Genomic DNA, 14,561 nt, shown 5'->3' with positions numbered 1-14,561 from the left:
TGCGTATGAAAACCTTCGTATATAAGCTAAAATATTCTGTGTATACGAATTTTGTAAAAAAAAAATAATCAATAATTATGCAAAATTTTTACACCGACCGTTGTTTGGTATTAAATTGTATAAATACAACGAAATTACAACAACAAAGTAAGTGTCATAATATATATTTAAAGTAGCTAATATTCCCGCGTAGATTCTCAAAGGGACTTATAATTAAATTAGGAGGATTGTTTCCCTTTCTTCCCTTTGATACAAATTAAACTTTGAATAACTCCACAAAACAAACCGTAACATAGCTATCGCAAATAGTTTGCATATTAATTTTTACGTTTGTGTTTCACACATCGCTGAAAACAACAAAGAGTGGAGAAACACTCTAGTATAAAAATGGTCAAGAATAAAATAAACCCTCATGAATGACAGAGCGATGTCCTCACACCGAGATAGAGATTCTTATTGTACAATATTACGTATTGTATGTACTGATTGTCGCCTGTCTGTTTGTCTGTCTTAGCGTCGGTGGTTCAGTAGTTTGTCTTGTAATCCGCAGGTACGGTGTTCAAATCCCGCTATGTACCAATGTGTTTTTCTATATTCGATTTACATATATAAATTTATCTGACGTTCTTACGATGAAAGACAACATCGTGATGCAACCTGCATATATCTGCGAAGAAATTCAAAGATATGTGCAAAGTCAACCAACCCGCACTGGGCCAGCGTGGTTGACTATGGCCTAGTCACCCCTAACTTAGGGTAGGCTCCGAGCCCCTCAGTGGGGATTCCTAGTGAGCTGATGATGATGTACTGACTATACTAACTAAAAAACAACTTAACCAATTTTAAAAATTCCAGGTTACGACGTATCCCTGAGAAACAAAGTCTACATTTAATATAATGTTTTAAAGATAATAATCAACCGATGCGAAACATGAAATCACGTCATTTTAATACAAACTGATATGCTAATTTTCTACACATCTAAGAATGGAGTAAATTGTTCAAGTTAATTAGTAAGAATAAAATAATATTATAATGTTAAATACTTTACGAAAATGCGAATAATAAACGAAAAGAATATTTTTTTTTCTATTTCGTTATTCATTTTGTAGTTGTATATACTACGATGATTAAAATAAATCCGATATCGATTCTATTGCGGTTTGTGTTTCCGAATTACGTTTCAATTAAATTATGCTTTTAATTAATTATAGAGGGAGTAATTTGCAGAGTATAAAATAGGTATATTTGCGTACAACAGAGTAGTAACAGGCTTTGTTACTTTTCAAGTACACTTGTAGGTAATAAATCAAAACCAAATTCAATTCACAAATTCTAAATTCAAAACGTAAGTAACATCATTCGATTAACTTCTAAGCGAATTGTTGCTTATGTTGATATTAGTAAATTGTTAGATCAATGACCCCTTATAATGACTAAAGCTTGACTTTTGGAATGAGGTATCTGACTTATAATTTGAGAGCGCAAACAATATAATACTACTATTATTATTTCTAACTTATAACGAGTCTATTGATGCCATTTATATTCCGTTGTTGTATATGTTTTATAATCTTAATTTAAACATTTTTGACCATTGTGTAGTAAAAAATTAATAGATAGCGTAGAATATTCATAAATTGCATGAAAAAGAAGCGAAAAACCTAGATTTAAATTGTGTCTCGTAATTAGACCTCGCAATACGAGCTGGCTATATAAAGTAATTACTTTGTGTTTAAACATATCCCCTCAAGCAATCTGAGAGAAGTATTTAATTACGACTCTTTTTTATACCAATAACATATTTTTTCATAAAACGGTGTACATTTTGTCTTTTATTTTAGCAATGTACAGTATTCGTGGGCATTGGAAAATATGCACCGGTCCGTTCACAAGGGTTGACTCGATACTATATTTATATTACGAAAATTTATTTAGTTATAGGCAATAGTCAATAATAAGAGTACTGAAAGTAATGGACGAAATAAAACAATGTGTTTAAAATAAACAGTATTTTTATTTAAATTAACATATCTTATAAATTATAACAGAAAAACAATATTCATGGAATTAATTATTTCTATACATTAACCTATATTGTATAAAAACTGTTTTAAAATAGTGAAAAAGTTTAAGAGTTTCATTCAAACCATATAAATACGCGAAACGAAAACTTTCTACCCCTTTTGAAGGAAATTGCAGGAACTGATAAATTTGACACAGTTAAAGTTTATGAGAAGAAATATATAAAGCTATTTTTAATCAAAAACCAGATCTTTATAAATGGTAAAGTTAATTCTGTAAAACTTTAAAATGATATAATTAGAACAAAACTCTTATTTGATGATAGAGCAGATAATATTTGTTTTATAATCTTGACTCAGCTTAATGGCTTCTGCGTGGAAAGTGGATATCATATTGACTCTAACAAGCGATGACTTTGAACAATTTAAGTTAATTTAACTTAAATTTAGTCACGTATCCTTGGCAAGAACAATTGAAGACTGTGTTCACATGGTAGAATAATAATAATATACTTGGGGGTCGTCCATTGCTCGAAAAACGACTATAATTCAGATTCAAACATTTATTAACTAAAACATAAAAAATAATATTATGCATTTTTTCTCCAAATTAAATTTAACATTGTCAAATTTCACATTCATCACGATTGTGTCGTGATGAATGTGATCTTAATAATATTATAAGACGTTTAAATGGGTGGATGTTATTATGTATATCCAGAAATCGCTGTAATTTAGAATAGACGTAGAACATAGTCTGAGAGAACACATAGGCTACTAATTAACTTCTTTAATTCCACGCGGACGAAGTCGCGGGCTAAAAAAATAACGTAAATAATAATGACGAAAGGAAGCGATTTAATAATACTTATGACTACATAAACATTTTATTTTTCAACAATGCGTAAATGTACTTTGGTTTTGATTGTAATCAAATGTTTAATATATATTTATTACTAAGAACACAAATCGCAAGTACATCTTTATATATATAATTCTTCTGTGAGTGTGTATGTCACTGAACTTCTCTCAAACGACTGGACCGATTTTGATGAAATTTTTTGTGTGTGTTCAAGGGGATCTGGGAATGGTTTAGATTCTCAATTTTCATCAAATATTAACTTCATATTAATTTATTCAAATTTCACGCATGGTATACGTAGTTTTAATGTATGATGTATGTACGATATTATACAAAGTTATACATCATATTCTATTAATATATGTGCAAACTAAAATGACGCAGAAAATGTTCCTCAATCTTTAACAACAGTTATTTTAAACTTAAAAATACTATATAGTAAATTGCAGTTTTAAAGCTAACAAATCAACGATCAAGTAACGTTATTTTACAAGATTTGTCACTAGATGGCGTTGTATAGTACCAAATTATTGTGTTATATTATTTCAAGTTCTTCGTTACGATACAGTCTAAAATGATAAATTATCAAGAATTATATATTTTAAAGCTTTCATTACAACACTATTAGGTACAAATTTAGAAAAGCTAGTGTAAAACTCATTAAAAGGGATATTTAATTAGTATTGTAATTATCGATTTCAGATTCTAATTTTTTTAAGTTATTTTTTATTTACATATTATAATTTAATTGCTATTGTAAGGGTCAATATTTTGTTTTTAATATATTCGATATTTGGTTGCCATCTTTTTCCACATATTCGAAATAAAGCATTATTGTATCTACACTAACATTTTGAATGTATTACATTTCCAATTGCCATTCAGAAAATGCAGTGATTTTCAGACGGGTTTAGGAATTATATACATTTCCTAGGAATTGTATTTCTGTAAGCATCTACATAAATATAGGTATTAAATTTTAGTCATATTTTAATGTTATACAGAAGTGTCCTTGATAATTTATGCAGAATTTTTAAACAAATTCCTATTAAATAAATATAAATCTTTTCAGATTTAAGTATTTAGCAAAAACTTAAGGACTTATTTTCGATAACTAGCTTTTGTTACCAACAATACACTGTTTATTTGAAATAAACTTAAGTTACTGTTATATTTCGAAAAATGAATTTAGTTGTTTCACGGGGTCACTGTGATTTTAAGGAATCTACATATTGTTCTTCTGCTATAGAACCATCCCCACTGCGAAGAGCTCTGTTCGTGATTATCGCTGGCGTGGCAGCTTTTACTGAAAATTAAAAATAAATAAATTAAATACATATGTATATGTATGTATAATGAAAGTATAATCTGAATGAAATGAAGAATGAATGAAATGAAGAATGAAATCCATTCAAGAGAATTATATTTTGCGCATATGTAAGTTTTAATGTATGTGGGCTTGTATTTACTTAAGTTACGTTGTGTCCGCCTGGAGCTTAAACGAATGAGCTGATTTTGACGAGTGGGATGTCATTCGTATACCGTCCTCGATTGTCTTAGGCTCAGTGAGAAAGTTTTTTTAATGTTTTTAGGGTTCCGTACATCATAGGAAATAAACAGAACCCTTATAGGATCACTTCATTGTCCGTCCGTCTGTCTGTCAAGACCCTTTTTTTTAATTAACATATTGTGTTATATTTTTACTAGCATTTGGCTACAATAACTAAATTGTCTAAGCAAATGAAATAATATCTCATTTAATTTACGAACATCGAGATCATCATTATCATCAACCTGCCCTTATCCCTATCGAGGGTCGGCACAGTATGTACTACTCCTCCATACATCTCTATCAGCCGTCATATCCGAGTCTACCCCCTTCTTACGCATATCCTATTTCACACAGTCATTCCATACTTTTTTGGTACTTTTTTTTAATTTACGAACATCGACATCGTATAGAATAATATTGTCATCTTTCTAAATTTCCTTGAAAAAACAGAGATATGTTAGACAGCGGAAACCAAAAAGATAATGGCAAAAGAGAATTAAATCAGCTCGTGAATGTGTATTTTCCTACAAGCACAAGAAAAAATAAAACATCATACATTTTAATGTCTACAAGATTCTATCCTACATACGAGTGTTTCTTATCTTTGTTTAAGAAGACTGAACATTTTTATCTCTTCGTCATTGTGCTTTTGTTTAGTTATATCTTAAAATTATTTAATCCTATGTAGTACACACATTTACATTATGGAATGTTTAATTTTATTTCGTCGAGACACGAGAATTTTTATAACGTTAAATCTGGTCTCCTTAATAATTATAATATTTATTTTCAGACATTTAAGCGAGACAATATACTCTTATATGTCCTTACTATCCCTCAATTTACGATATTACATTTTTTTCATAGTCAGTTATGGTGTTTTTACATGAGTATAACTAATATGAGCTGTCTATTTGAATATATATGAAAGTAAATATATAAACACCCAGCTCATTAATAAGTTAATAATAGTTAATAGGTTGCAGCGGTTTGTTATATAATATTTTACTTTAAAAATGAAATGATTTTATTTTCATTTTAATGTTTTTATAGGGTAATTTTATCTGACCCGGTGGAAATTTATACTAAAGTAGACATTTTGTATAATGGGTTTTTTGCTATTCATTCAGTCGTACTTAAAAACTAAAAAAAAAACAAGTGACTTACAGTCATAAGCCCATCCGATTTTTGCGAATATATCGATGAAGTTTGTTGATACGTTGAAGCGACCCAGTTCAGAGGTCCGGTAGTCCCATGGGAACACGTGGTGGTAGTTATGCCAGCCTTCTCCCAGCGCGGCCAAACTCACTAATGGGTTTTCTGACGGCTTTATAAATCTAAACATAGAGTTTCAATTGTTTATTTCTGGTAAAAATACAAACATTTTGTTAAAATAAAGTATATTTTTTAATATTTTAATGGTTATTTTACTAGCCAATAATACTAAAACAATTATACTGAATTAAAAAAAAGATATTGGAAATCTTTTAAATTAAAAGGGTTCATTTTAGTGTTTAGTCAATTTAGTAGTAGTTAAGACCTAGCGATCAATTATCATTAACATTTCAAATTGCCACCACTTTTTAAAATATTTTTTATGTTTTAAGAAATCTTTATTTCCTTTATAAGAATTCACAATTAGTTTACTTAAGGAAAATAGTGATATATGTAACATTTACGTAATATTGCAAGCGTAAAGTTTTTTTTTTACCTGACTAAACCTTCAATTTTTATTTCTTTAAGTCTTAGTTATAAGAAAATGACTTACTTATCATAAGGTTTATTTCCCCAGAGATGTGCGAAGCTGTTTACGCTGAACGCTATGTTCAAAGTAATTGTAAATCTGGTGACGAAACTCAATACAAAGCTGTTCATAAGAGTTTCATCCCAGTAATACACAGGAATCCATACTGGTAACGCTATGTTTAGTAGAGCGAAGAGTGGGATAAAGTACCTGAAATCATAAAAAATATATTTTGAGTTCTTACTTTAATAATAATAATGGATAAGTTTAACGTAACGTTATACATATAATTTTGTATGGTCATCAGGGACTTGACCTTAATATAAAGGCAATAACTAGATGAAGTTAGATAAAGCCGATTAATAATAATGTTTTTAACAGAATCAGAATCGATGGAAATAAATTGACATGTCTCATAGAAGAATGACAAACTTTTTTTGGATCCTCACTACTGGATCGGCGATGAGGTCCAGCGAGGTAAGCCGGAGAGCCGCCCTTCTATTCTCGACAGCGGGGTGCGGGGTCAGCACCAACCAGCCAACATGCGCGAACCAAAAGCCTCGCCTGACGTCGTGCGGGTCTGCTACCGACTCTGAATACTTGTGATGAACGCGGTGGTCAAGCGCCCACGTGTAAATGTCGCGCTGGAATGAAAGTTTACTGGATTACTGTAGTGAGCTGCCGATAATTGCTGCAATGGCAAGACCCAAAGTTGGCCTTGGAATCTGACACAAGAGAGCCTAGTGCCGTCTGCCTTGCACTACCAATTGCTTGGTGATATTCCGTTGACTAATTTGAAAAACACTAGTACCAAAATGTTAGCTTTATTTAGTAGAATGTTTTCGATGACAAAATGTTTTTGTATAAGATTTACTATTGTGGAAACTCACGGGAAAACGAAGACGAAATAACTTTGATGAATAAAATACATTGTTACTTTATAAGAAGAAGTAGAATTATTAGAAAACGCAACTTTTTGCAAGTTTAAAAAATGTAGTAATATATTATTTCAAACAATAAAATGCGTGGTAGTAATATATATTAAATATCAGAATATTGTGGTGAATATTCACTTTACTTATAATATAATTACGAAAAACTTATAATAATATATGTATAAAAAGTTATGTTATTTACTTGCAAATGTACGTCTCGTCAATGTCTTTTCATAACAAGGGTTAATAGAAACAATTGACATTGTCTTACGCATGAGACGAGTTGCTTTATTGAAAGCAATAAACGATATATACCGAAATAGTTGCACCTTCCCACTCGTGGAAAGTTTGAAGCTACAACCTTGTCCAACTAATTTAATATTTGTTCTAAAGTAAGATAGGGTGTTATGTAACGTATTATGCATCTTGAATTTTAAACAAGTATTATGTAATGATTACCAAAAAGATGTTAGGAAACACGATTTATTCAAACGGAAAATTCCAAAACGTAGCGCAACTACTATTTAACGAAACTTAGACCGACCCATAAGCGTACCAGTGTGTGATGAAATAAATAGTACTATTATAATTAGGTTTAAGGCATACCTGTCCGGTAATAGTAAAGAGTAAGGCGAGAATGATTCGCAGCGGAGTCGTCGCTTTGTACGCTCGGTGTGACCACAGTCTGTGCACTCCCGCTGTTATGCCCAAGCCAGACATGAATATCGTCGCAAATACTGAAACAAACCAAAGATTTAATTAGTCTTACGTCATTTTATTTTTGTTTTGTTGCGCAACGTGGCCAATGGACAGGCTGAAAACACCACGTTTTTGTCTTCCACATTGATCTAGCATTTGTTATTCCCGTCTTAATTATGTTCCCTTTTATACAACCCATTCAATTACTCGTTCATAGTCATAATAATAAAACAAGGTGATATTTCATATGTGCCCATATTATTATATTTATATATATATTATATATATATACATTTATTTATCACATTTCTAATATAATACATTTCATATAAAAAAAAAATATATATACAAAACATATATCATATTATATATTATTATTATTGGAAAACAATACAATTTTTGATATAATCACGATAAAAAACCGCTTATGAAATATGTACTTTTGAAATTAAAAAGAAATACGAACAAAAATATTCCACTTTACCAATGAATGAGGATAAAAATGTAATTTAATTATGATATCCAGTTTGAATAATATCTGATCTGATCGTAATCAATATTAAAATGCATGTGAATAAATTGCCCCAAGAGCATCCTTAAAATATTATGTTAATTTCGCATTTGCATTATGTTCAGAATTAAATATAACAAAAAAAAACTTAAGTATTCTGATAATTTTTTCTCTTCGTTTCTTGTTCAGATGCTCAGTCGATTGAAATTATAAGCCCTTTAAATACATATTTTGGTGAAGTCTCATCATCATCTGACTGGACTTATCATACGCACATGGGGACGGCGCACAAGGTTGTATAAACCTTCATGTCTAACCTTAACCTTTTTGATGAATTCTGTCTTTAGTAAAGCTTCCTGTATGTATATATTTGTTTCCCTTAACCTAACCGATGAACGGAATGAAAACACAGATAAAACATATACAGTGTAAACACTGCGTGTTCTGTTCCATTTAAAATGTTAAATAACAATATCTTAAAATTAAATAAGATTAAAAAAACTAAAAGATACAATTTTTTTGAGTAATCCAAATATCGTAATATCATAATATCACGACTGCCCTGAGACAAGCCGAAGACAGGACGGCGTGGAGGCAGCTGGTCGACACGGCCGTTGAAGCGTACCAGGACAAGCACGACCTTCAGTAATGAAGAATACGAAGAAGAAGAAGTTGATAAATAAGACACAATATAAAAATATGTATTTCTTAGACTTACCAAATATTGTCGTGTAGAATCTAATGTTGTTCGTCACCATAAGAAATAAACCATATATGGAAACTAAATGTAAAGACAGCTGCACTAATAAATCAGGCCATCTTATTCGCGGCCTAAATTCCATAGATTCATAAACGCTTATGTCGAAGTCTTTATCACTGTTCATTTTTTCACTAGCATCTTTGAATATCACATTATTGTTTTCAATCACTTTCACACTACTTGAGTCTTTAAAGCCATTGTCTAAAAGTCTCATTTTCAATTGAGCTTCACCCGTCTCACACACATCGACAACGTTTTGCTGCGCCGGCGCCATTCTATTTAATGCAGCAATTCAAAACATTAATGAAACATATATATTTGTTGCTCAAGATATAAGGAATACGCTTGTACGGGCTTGTCAATTGCCGCCTTTTTTATTATTATATATTTATTGAGTACCTTACCACTAAGATATAATTAGCATGTGTTATTGCTATTAAAATTTTTACCATAAGTATATGTTGGTTATGCTTTAAAAGGTTTCTACGATTATTCTTGTCAATAGAGTACTAGTATCTTATTCTTTCAAAATATTAATTAGTGAGATCTAAAATTGCGAACACTATTCTATTGGCTTAACTATTAGCATGTCTGTCATATATTATAGAACAATATCTTTGTATTGTGTGCTAACTTTAATGGTGATAATTTTCACTTCAATTTAAATGTGGTTTTCGTTCTGTTATAGTCTGTCCTGAATTCATTAGATCAGTTTGTTAGAAAAGACTCAGTGGTGTGTTATGGTCAGTATGTAGTGTCACTGAATTCTTTATAACTTCGACATGGCAATGACCTCGCATGCTCGCTCGCTAGAGTTAATGTCACCTCCGAATCGATGCACCTATTTCTTGTCAGAATTATTAATGAATCGAAATAATAACACGCCACACGCAAAGGCGACCTTTACAACTGAATTGAAACGGGAAATTGTAGGTTTTTTTATTATCGTGTATATTTCTTATCGAGCTGAATCTTTACATCGTGGTGAATGATGGACTTCCTTGCAAAATTTTAAGTATCTTGATTCCTAAGAAAAGGACTCATTAACTTTCGACATACATATCGATTTAAGACGTTATTTTGTTACGAATAATATTCTTTACTCGAAAGAATTTTACTTTAAAAGGTAGCCTTTCTAATGAATTATAATTAAATACTTTTATAATTAACTTAGTCTATAAGTTTACTACATTTTTACATTAGTAATGTTTGTATTACATCAAAATTTATATTTCATAGTAACCGCTTTTTATGACAAATCGGAGGAACGTGACTTAAATACCGTTACATTACAAGTTGTTTTAAGTTGCAGTGTTTCGTCTGCGTTTGGAGCAACAGACAGGCCTTGTCTATCCACGCTTGGTCGCACACCTTTGTCGCATCACATTCCAAATATATTTCTTTATTCGTGGCCTCTTTACGGTTGTTGGATAAGAAAATAACTATAACACATATTTATAGTCGAACTTTACTGAAGCTATTTGTTTTGGATTCGAATCCAGGACTTAACTGTTATGATGTCATCAAAAAATTACACAAGTTTTATCTCTCAAAGTAGACAGATTCAGGTCTCTAGTCTCAAGATTACAAGGTCGCTTTAAATTTCTACTAAAATGTAAGTAGTTAAACCATAAATAGGTCAACCGTATGTGTGAAATCATCATTTGAATCATAGATATATTTAAAGTTTGCACAAGGTGACTTGCATGTTTTACTATACCTTCCCAAAACGAGTATGTGAATTATAATTAAATTAGAAGCTGTAATTATTATTTATTCTTTAGTCAATCTGTAGTAATACTAAAGTAATCTAATGGCCTTAGGACTTTGGCGACGGATGTGGAATAGCTTTGAAATGTTTTTGTCATCTCTGTCTTCTTAAAGAGAATGACTTAAACGACCATATGAATTGTGCAGGAATTTTAGTATAGGAAATCCACGGCAAAAAGGTATGGAATTTGTAACGATAAAGTCGTTTGCATTGACTAAACTAAATTCGACAAACAACCGATAATGGCCAGGTGTTCAGATTATTACTATCTATCTCCGACAAATACTATCTTATGTAAATATTACAAACGTGCCAGTTAACTGTCGCCTATATAGTCATAATTATAATCGTCATATAAAATATAGTCGATGAGTGTGCGTGACTTATATTAGTACGTATATAATAAATAAGGAAAAAAGCTATCTCATGTATATACCACGAAAAACCACTAAACTATCATTTATTTGTAATTCATCATCATCATCAGCTCACTATACGTACCCACCGAGGGGCTTGGAGCCTACCCTAAGTTAGGGGTGACTAGGCCATAGTCAACCACGCTGACCAAGTGCGGGTTGGTTGACTTCACACATATCTTTGAATTTCTTCTCAGATATTTGCAGGTTGCATCACGATGTTTTCCTTCACCGTAAGAACCTCGGATAAATGTGCATATGTAAATCGGAAATCGAAAAACACATTGATACATGGCGGGATTCAAACCCAGGACCTGCATATTGCAAGTCAAGTGCTTTACCCCAGTGCCACCGATGCCCAGTGCACCGATTTGTAATTCATTGTTTAAAAATTACATATGTAAAAATTAATATTTCAATAACGTGTATAATTGGATGCAAGATCACTTTATTTTTTTTTCAACAACTTCATAATCCGATTTTATTAAGAAGCCACTACTACACTACTAGAAAATACTATGTGGTATTTCAATAAAGGTTGCGACTTTTTACGAAACCCTTCAGTTCGTCGAAGCTAACTTAGCGAACTTCATATTAATGTTATTTTGTAAACTACGGAAATGTAGATTTTCTTATCGCTATATAACACCTGGCTTTCGACATTATTTATCTCTATCAAATTTCAGTATATATAGTTCTCCGAACTTGATAAAAAGGTAGTGGTGAGTTATACATGATTCAAAACTCTAGAAATACTTGTAAACATTATGAATAAAAAACAAAACACGATCTTGAAGGTATGATGATGATTAAATAATATAAGGTTAAAGATAGAATTTTACTGTCACGTGCGCGACGTGTTTATTTTGTTATAATACTATGTTAAGTTGGAAGACCGACATAGTACACGCTTATTAAAAATTATATTCCAATATCATGTAATATTTGATTGTGTATAAAAATGCGTTTTTATTTATAATTATAGTAGAAATAGAGTATGTTGTAACACTATTTTTGTTCCGGCGACACTTGCTTAGGAATTATTTCAATATTACGATTATCTTACTTATAATATTACAAATGCGATAGTTTAGATGGATAGATGTATGTTCAAAGATATCATCAGCAAGGCTAAACGGATCTGGAAGAATACATAGGCTTTTTACTTTGTTTTCTTTAATATCGCGCCGACGTAGTCGCAAGCAAAAGCTAGTACTTCACGAGGGCTCAATAACAGATAAACTTACAAAATTGTTCCCAGCAAAATGCAAATCATTATAAAAGATAGGATAATTGTTTGAAATGCTACTGTTTGTTATATTATTGGTAGTCTCCTTTAACCGTTAAACAGCAGAATATGTTAATTCCTTTCATATATCAGATACTTAAAACATACGAGTACTTGTTTATGTTGAAACAAAATTCAAATGTCATTTTATTCGAAACACGACGACGGGTAATTATCCACGGCGTTCTTACTATTTAAGTTACTTCGCTTCGCACCGCCATGTTCTTTTTTCAATTATCGTATGTATACGAAGTAAGTAATTTTCAACGTTTAAATAATATGAATGCCACCGTTAAATATAAATCTTCACCTATAGTAATAAAATATCCCGGAGATTATGTGTATAATTGTTCACTACTTTTCAAAACATGGAGGACGAAAACCTTTGAATAACGCGGATGTCTATAACGAGAGTGGCCAATTAACTAAATAATAACAGTATTCAACCCTTTTGTATCTTTGACTTATTTTACATTTGTTGTATAAACCAACATGAAAGGTAAAATACACGACCTTAGAGATGGCAGGCATGATTGTTCCCACTTTTTTCCGAAAAGAACAAGAGAGGAAGGGCAAGTGGAGTTGTCAAGGAACGGGATGGATAGAAAAATCACGCTTTTATGCGGTTTTCAACTAGGCTTTAAAGTAAGTGGGTCTGATATAATTTATCACCTCAGTAGGAGGCCCCGGAAGGTTTATTTAGTTTATAATAAAGTATCACGAAAGTTTAAATAAGGAAAGAAATATATTTGGGTAGTGGTCATCTTTGCTATATTTTACAAATTAATTATTTGTATTCGAACATACGACCAGATCGCCAGTGGAATACTGATAAATGTGGTTGGAATTTTCCTAAAGTACACATATACTTTTTTTTACATGCATTTAAAGCAGGAAAATATTCGTTTCATTATATAAATTACAATAAAGGTGCGCACATTTTGATCTTTACATTTGGTGATGTCATTGTTATGACTGTGTCATTGTGTTCAAGGACTAAAGTAAAAGATGTCTCTGTTTATATCAGATTTTATGATTTTCAAATAGTAATACAATGTATTTGCATCAATTCATTTTGATTGATTTAAAACAAAGGTGATACGGTATTGAATTTTATAATGATTTTATTGCCTATTGTTATATGTAGGTTTGACATATTTTAGTTTTATAATAGTATGTTTTTTAATAAAGTACGTTATCAAATGATCGTTGAAAGTAAATAGAGATAAGGAGGAATATTAATCATGACAAGATTTATAAATATCCTGGTTTATTCAAATTTATAACCTTCTTAATGCACATATCTTGACATTTACAATGTAAGGAATCGAATATACGAATATTTTGAGGCAAATTTACATTTAAATATATTTATCGTTGCAATGGAATAATTTATTTTAGAGGTCATTTAGATACAATATTCAAAACTATTTTTAACTTTGCTTTACGTTTTGAATCGTAGTGAAAATTGAAGGTATTATTTTTACAACTGAAATCTTTGGATTAACGCAATGTTAATTAAATATTTGAATTAACGCAATGAAAGATATATAACACTCGTGCGTACGTTACCATGCCATGAAAATATGAGTTAGGTTAAGTAAATACTTATTATGGGATATAGTCACCATTAATCCTGATTCAATAAATTCCTTGTGATATAACGATAGGAAAACTTACTTAACTATAAATATCAAAATTATTGAAATACATTAAACGTGGTCATATAAACTAAATGATTAGTATTGCACAGATTGACAAAATAGTAACACTTTTCTTACGCTTTTACAAACAAAATTCAGGGACATCGAGGCGCGAAAACCTCCTACGCAACAAGTTTACGCAACTGTTTACTGAGGGAACCACTCATGCAGTCACGGAACACTTCGGGATCGATTATTGACACATCGGAACGAATAGTGGGCGCGAGACGCGCGTTCAATACCAGCGACGCGCGCGACGGTCTATGGTGGACTGGTGGCCTAACTGGCCAAGTGTG

The 14,561-nt window shown here is 31.2% G+C and overlaps 1 protein-coding gene across 3 annotated transcripts; it reads right to left on the bottom strand.

Moving 5' to 3' along the window:
• Positions 1-3,538: 3,538 nt before the first annotated feature.
• LOC106125878 (stearoyl-CoA desaturase 5) lies at positions 3,539-14,552 on the bottom strand. Of its 3 annotated transcripts, none has more exons than XM_013323289.1 (7): positions 14,410-14,552; positions 9,046-9,362; positions 7,724-7,854; positions 6,615-6,826; positions 6,207-6,392; positions 5,606-5,775; positions 3,539-4,192 (listed from the first exon to the last, which is right to left on the bottom strand). In XM_013323289.1, exons 1-7 carry the CDS (start codon positions 14,430-14,432, stop codon positions 4,092-4,094), a joined length of 1,140 nt encoding a protein of 379 aa, XP_013178743.1. In that variant the 5' UTR covers positions 14,433-14,552; the 3' UTR covers positions 3,539-4,091. The 3 variants fall into 3 exon arrangements, with proteins under 3 accessions (XP_013178743.1, XP_013178759.1, XP_013178751.1); XM_013323305.1 differs by lacking the exon at positions 14,410-14,552 and adding an exon at positions 14,191-14,287 and having other exon boundaries at positions 3,540-4,192; XM_013323297.1 differs by having other exon boundaries at positions 3,541-4,192; positions 14,344-14,551.
• Between the last annotated feature and the right edge of the window lie 9 nt (positions 14,553-14,561).

Source organism: Papilio xuthus, unplaced genomic scaffold (assembly GCF_000836235.2).
Source record: "Papilio xuthus unplaced genomic scaffold, Pxut_1.1 DF828952.1, whole genome shotgun sequence".
Classification (NCBI taxonomy): Eukaryota; Metazoa; Arthropoda; class Insecta; order Lepidoptera; family Papilionidae; genus Papilio; species Papilio xuthus.
Note: the sequence above shows the minus strand (reverse complement) of the source record. Positions and strands in the feature narration are given on the sequence as shown.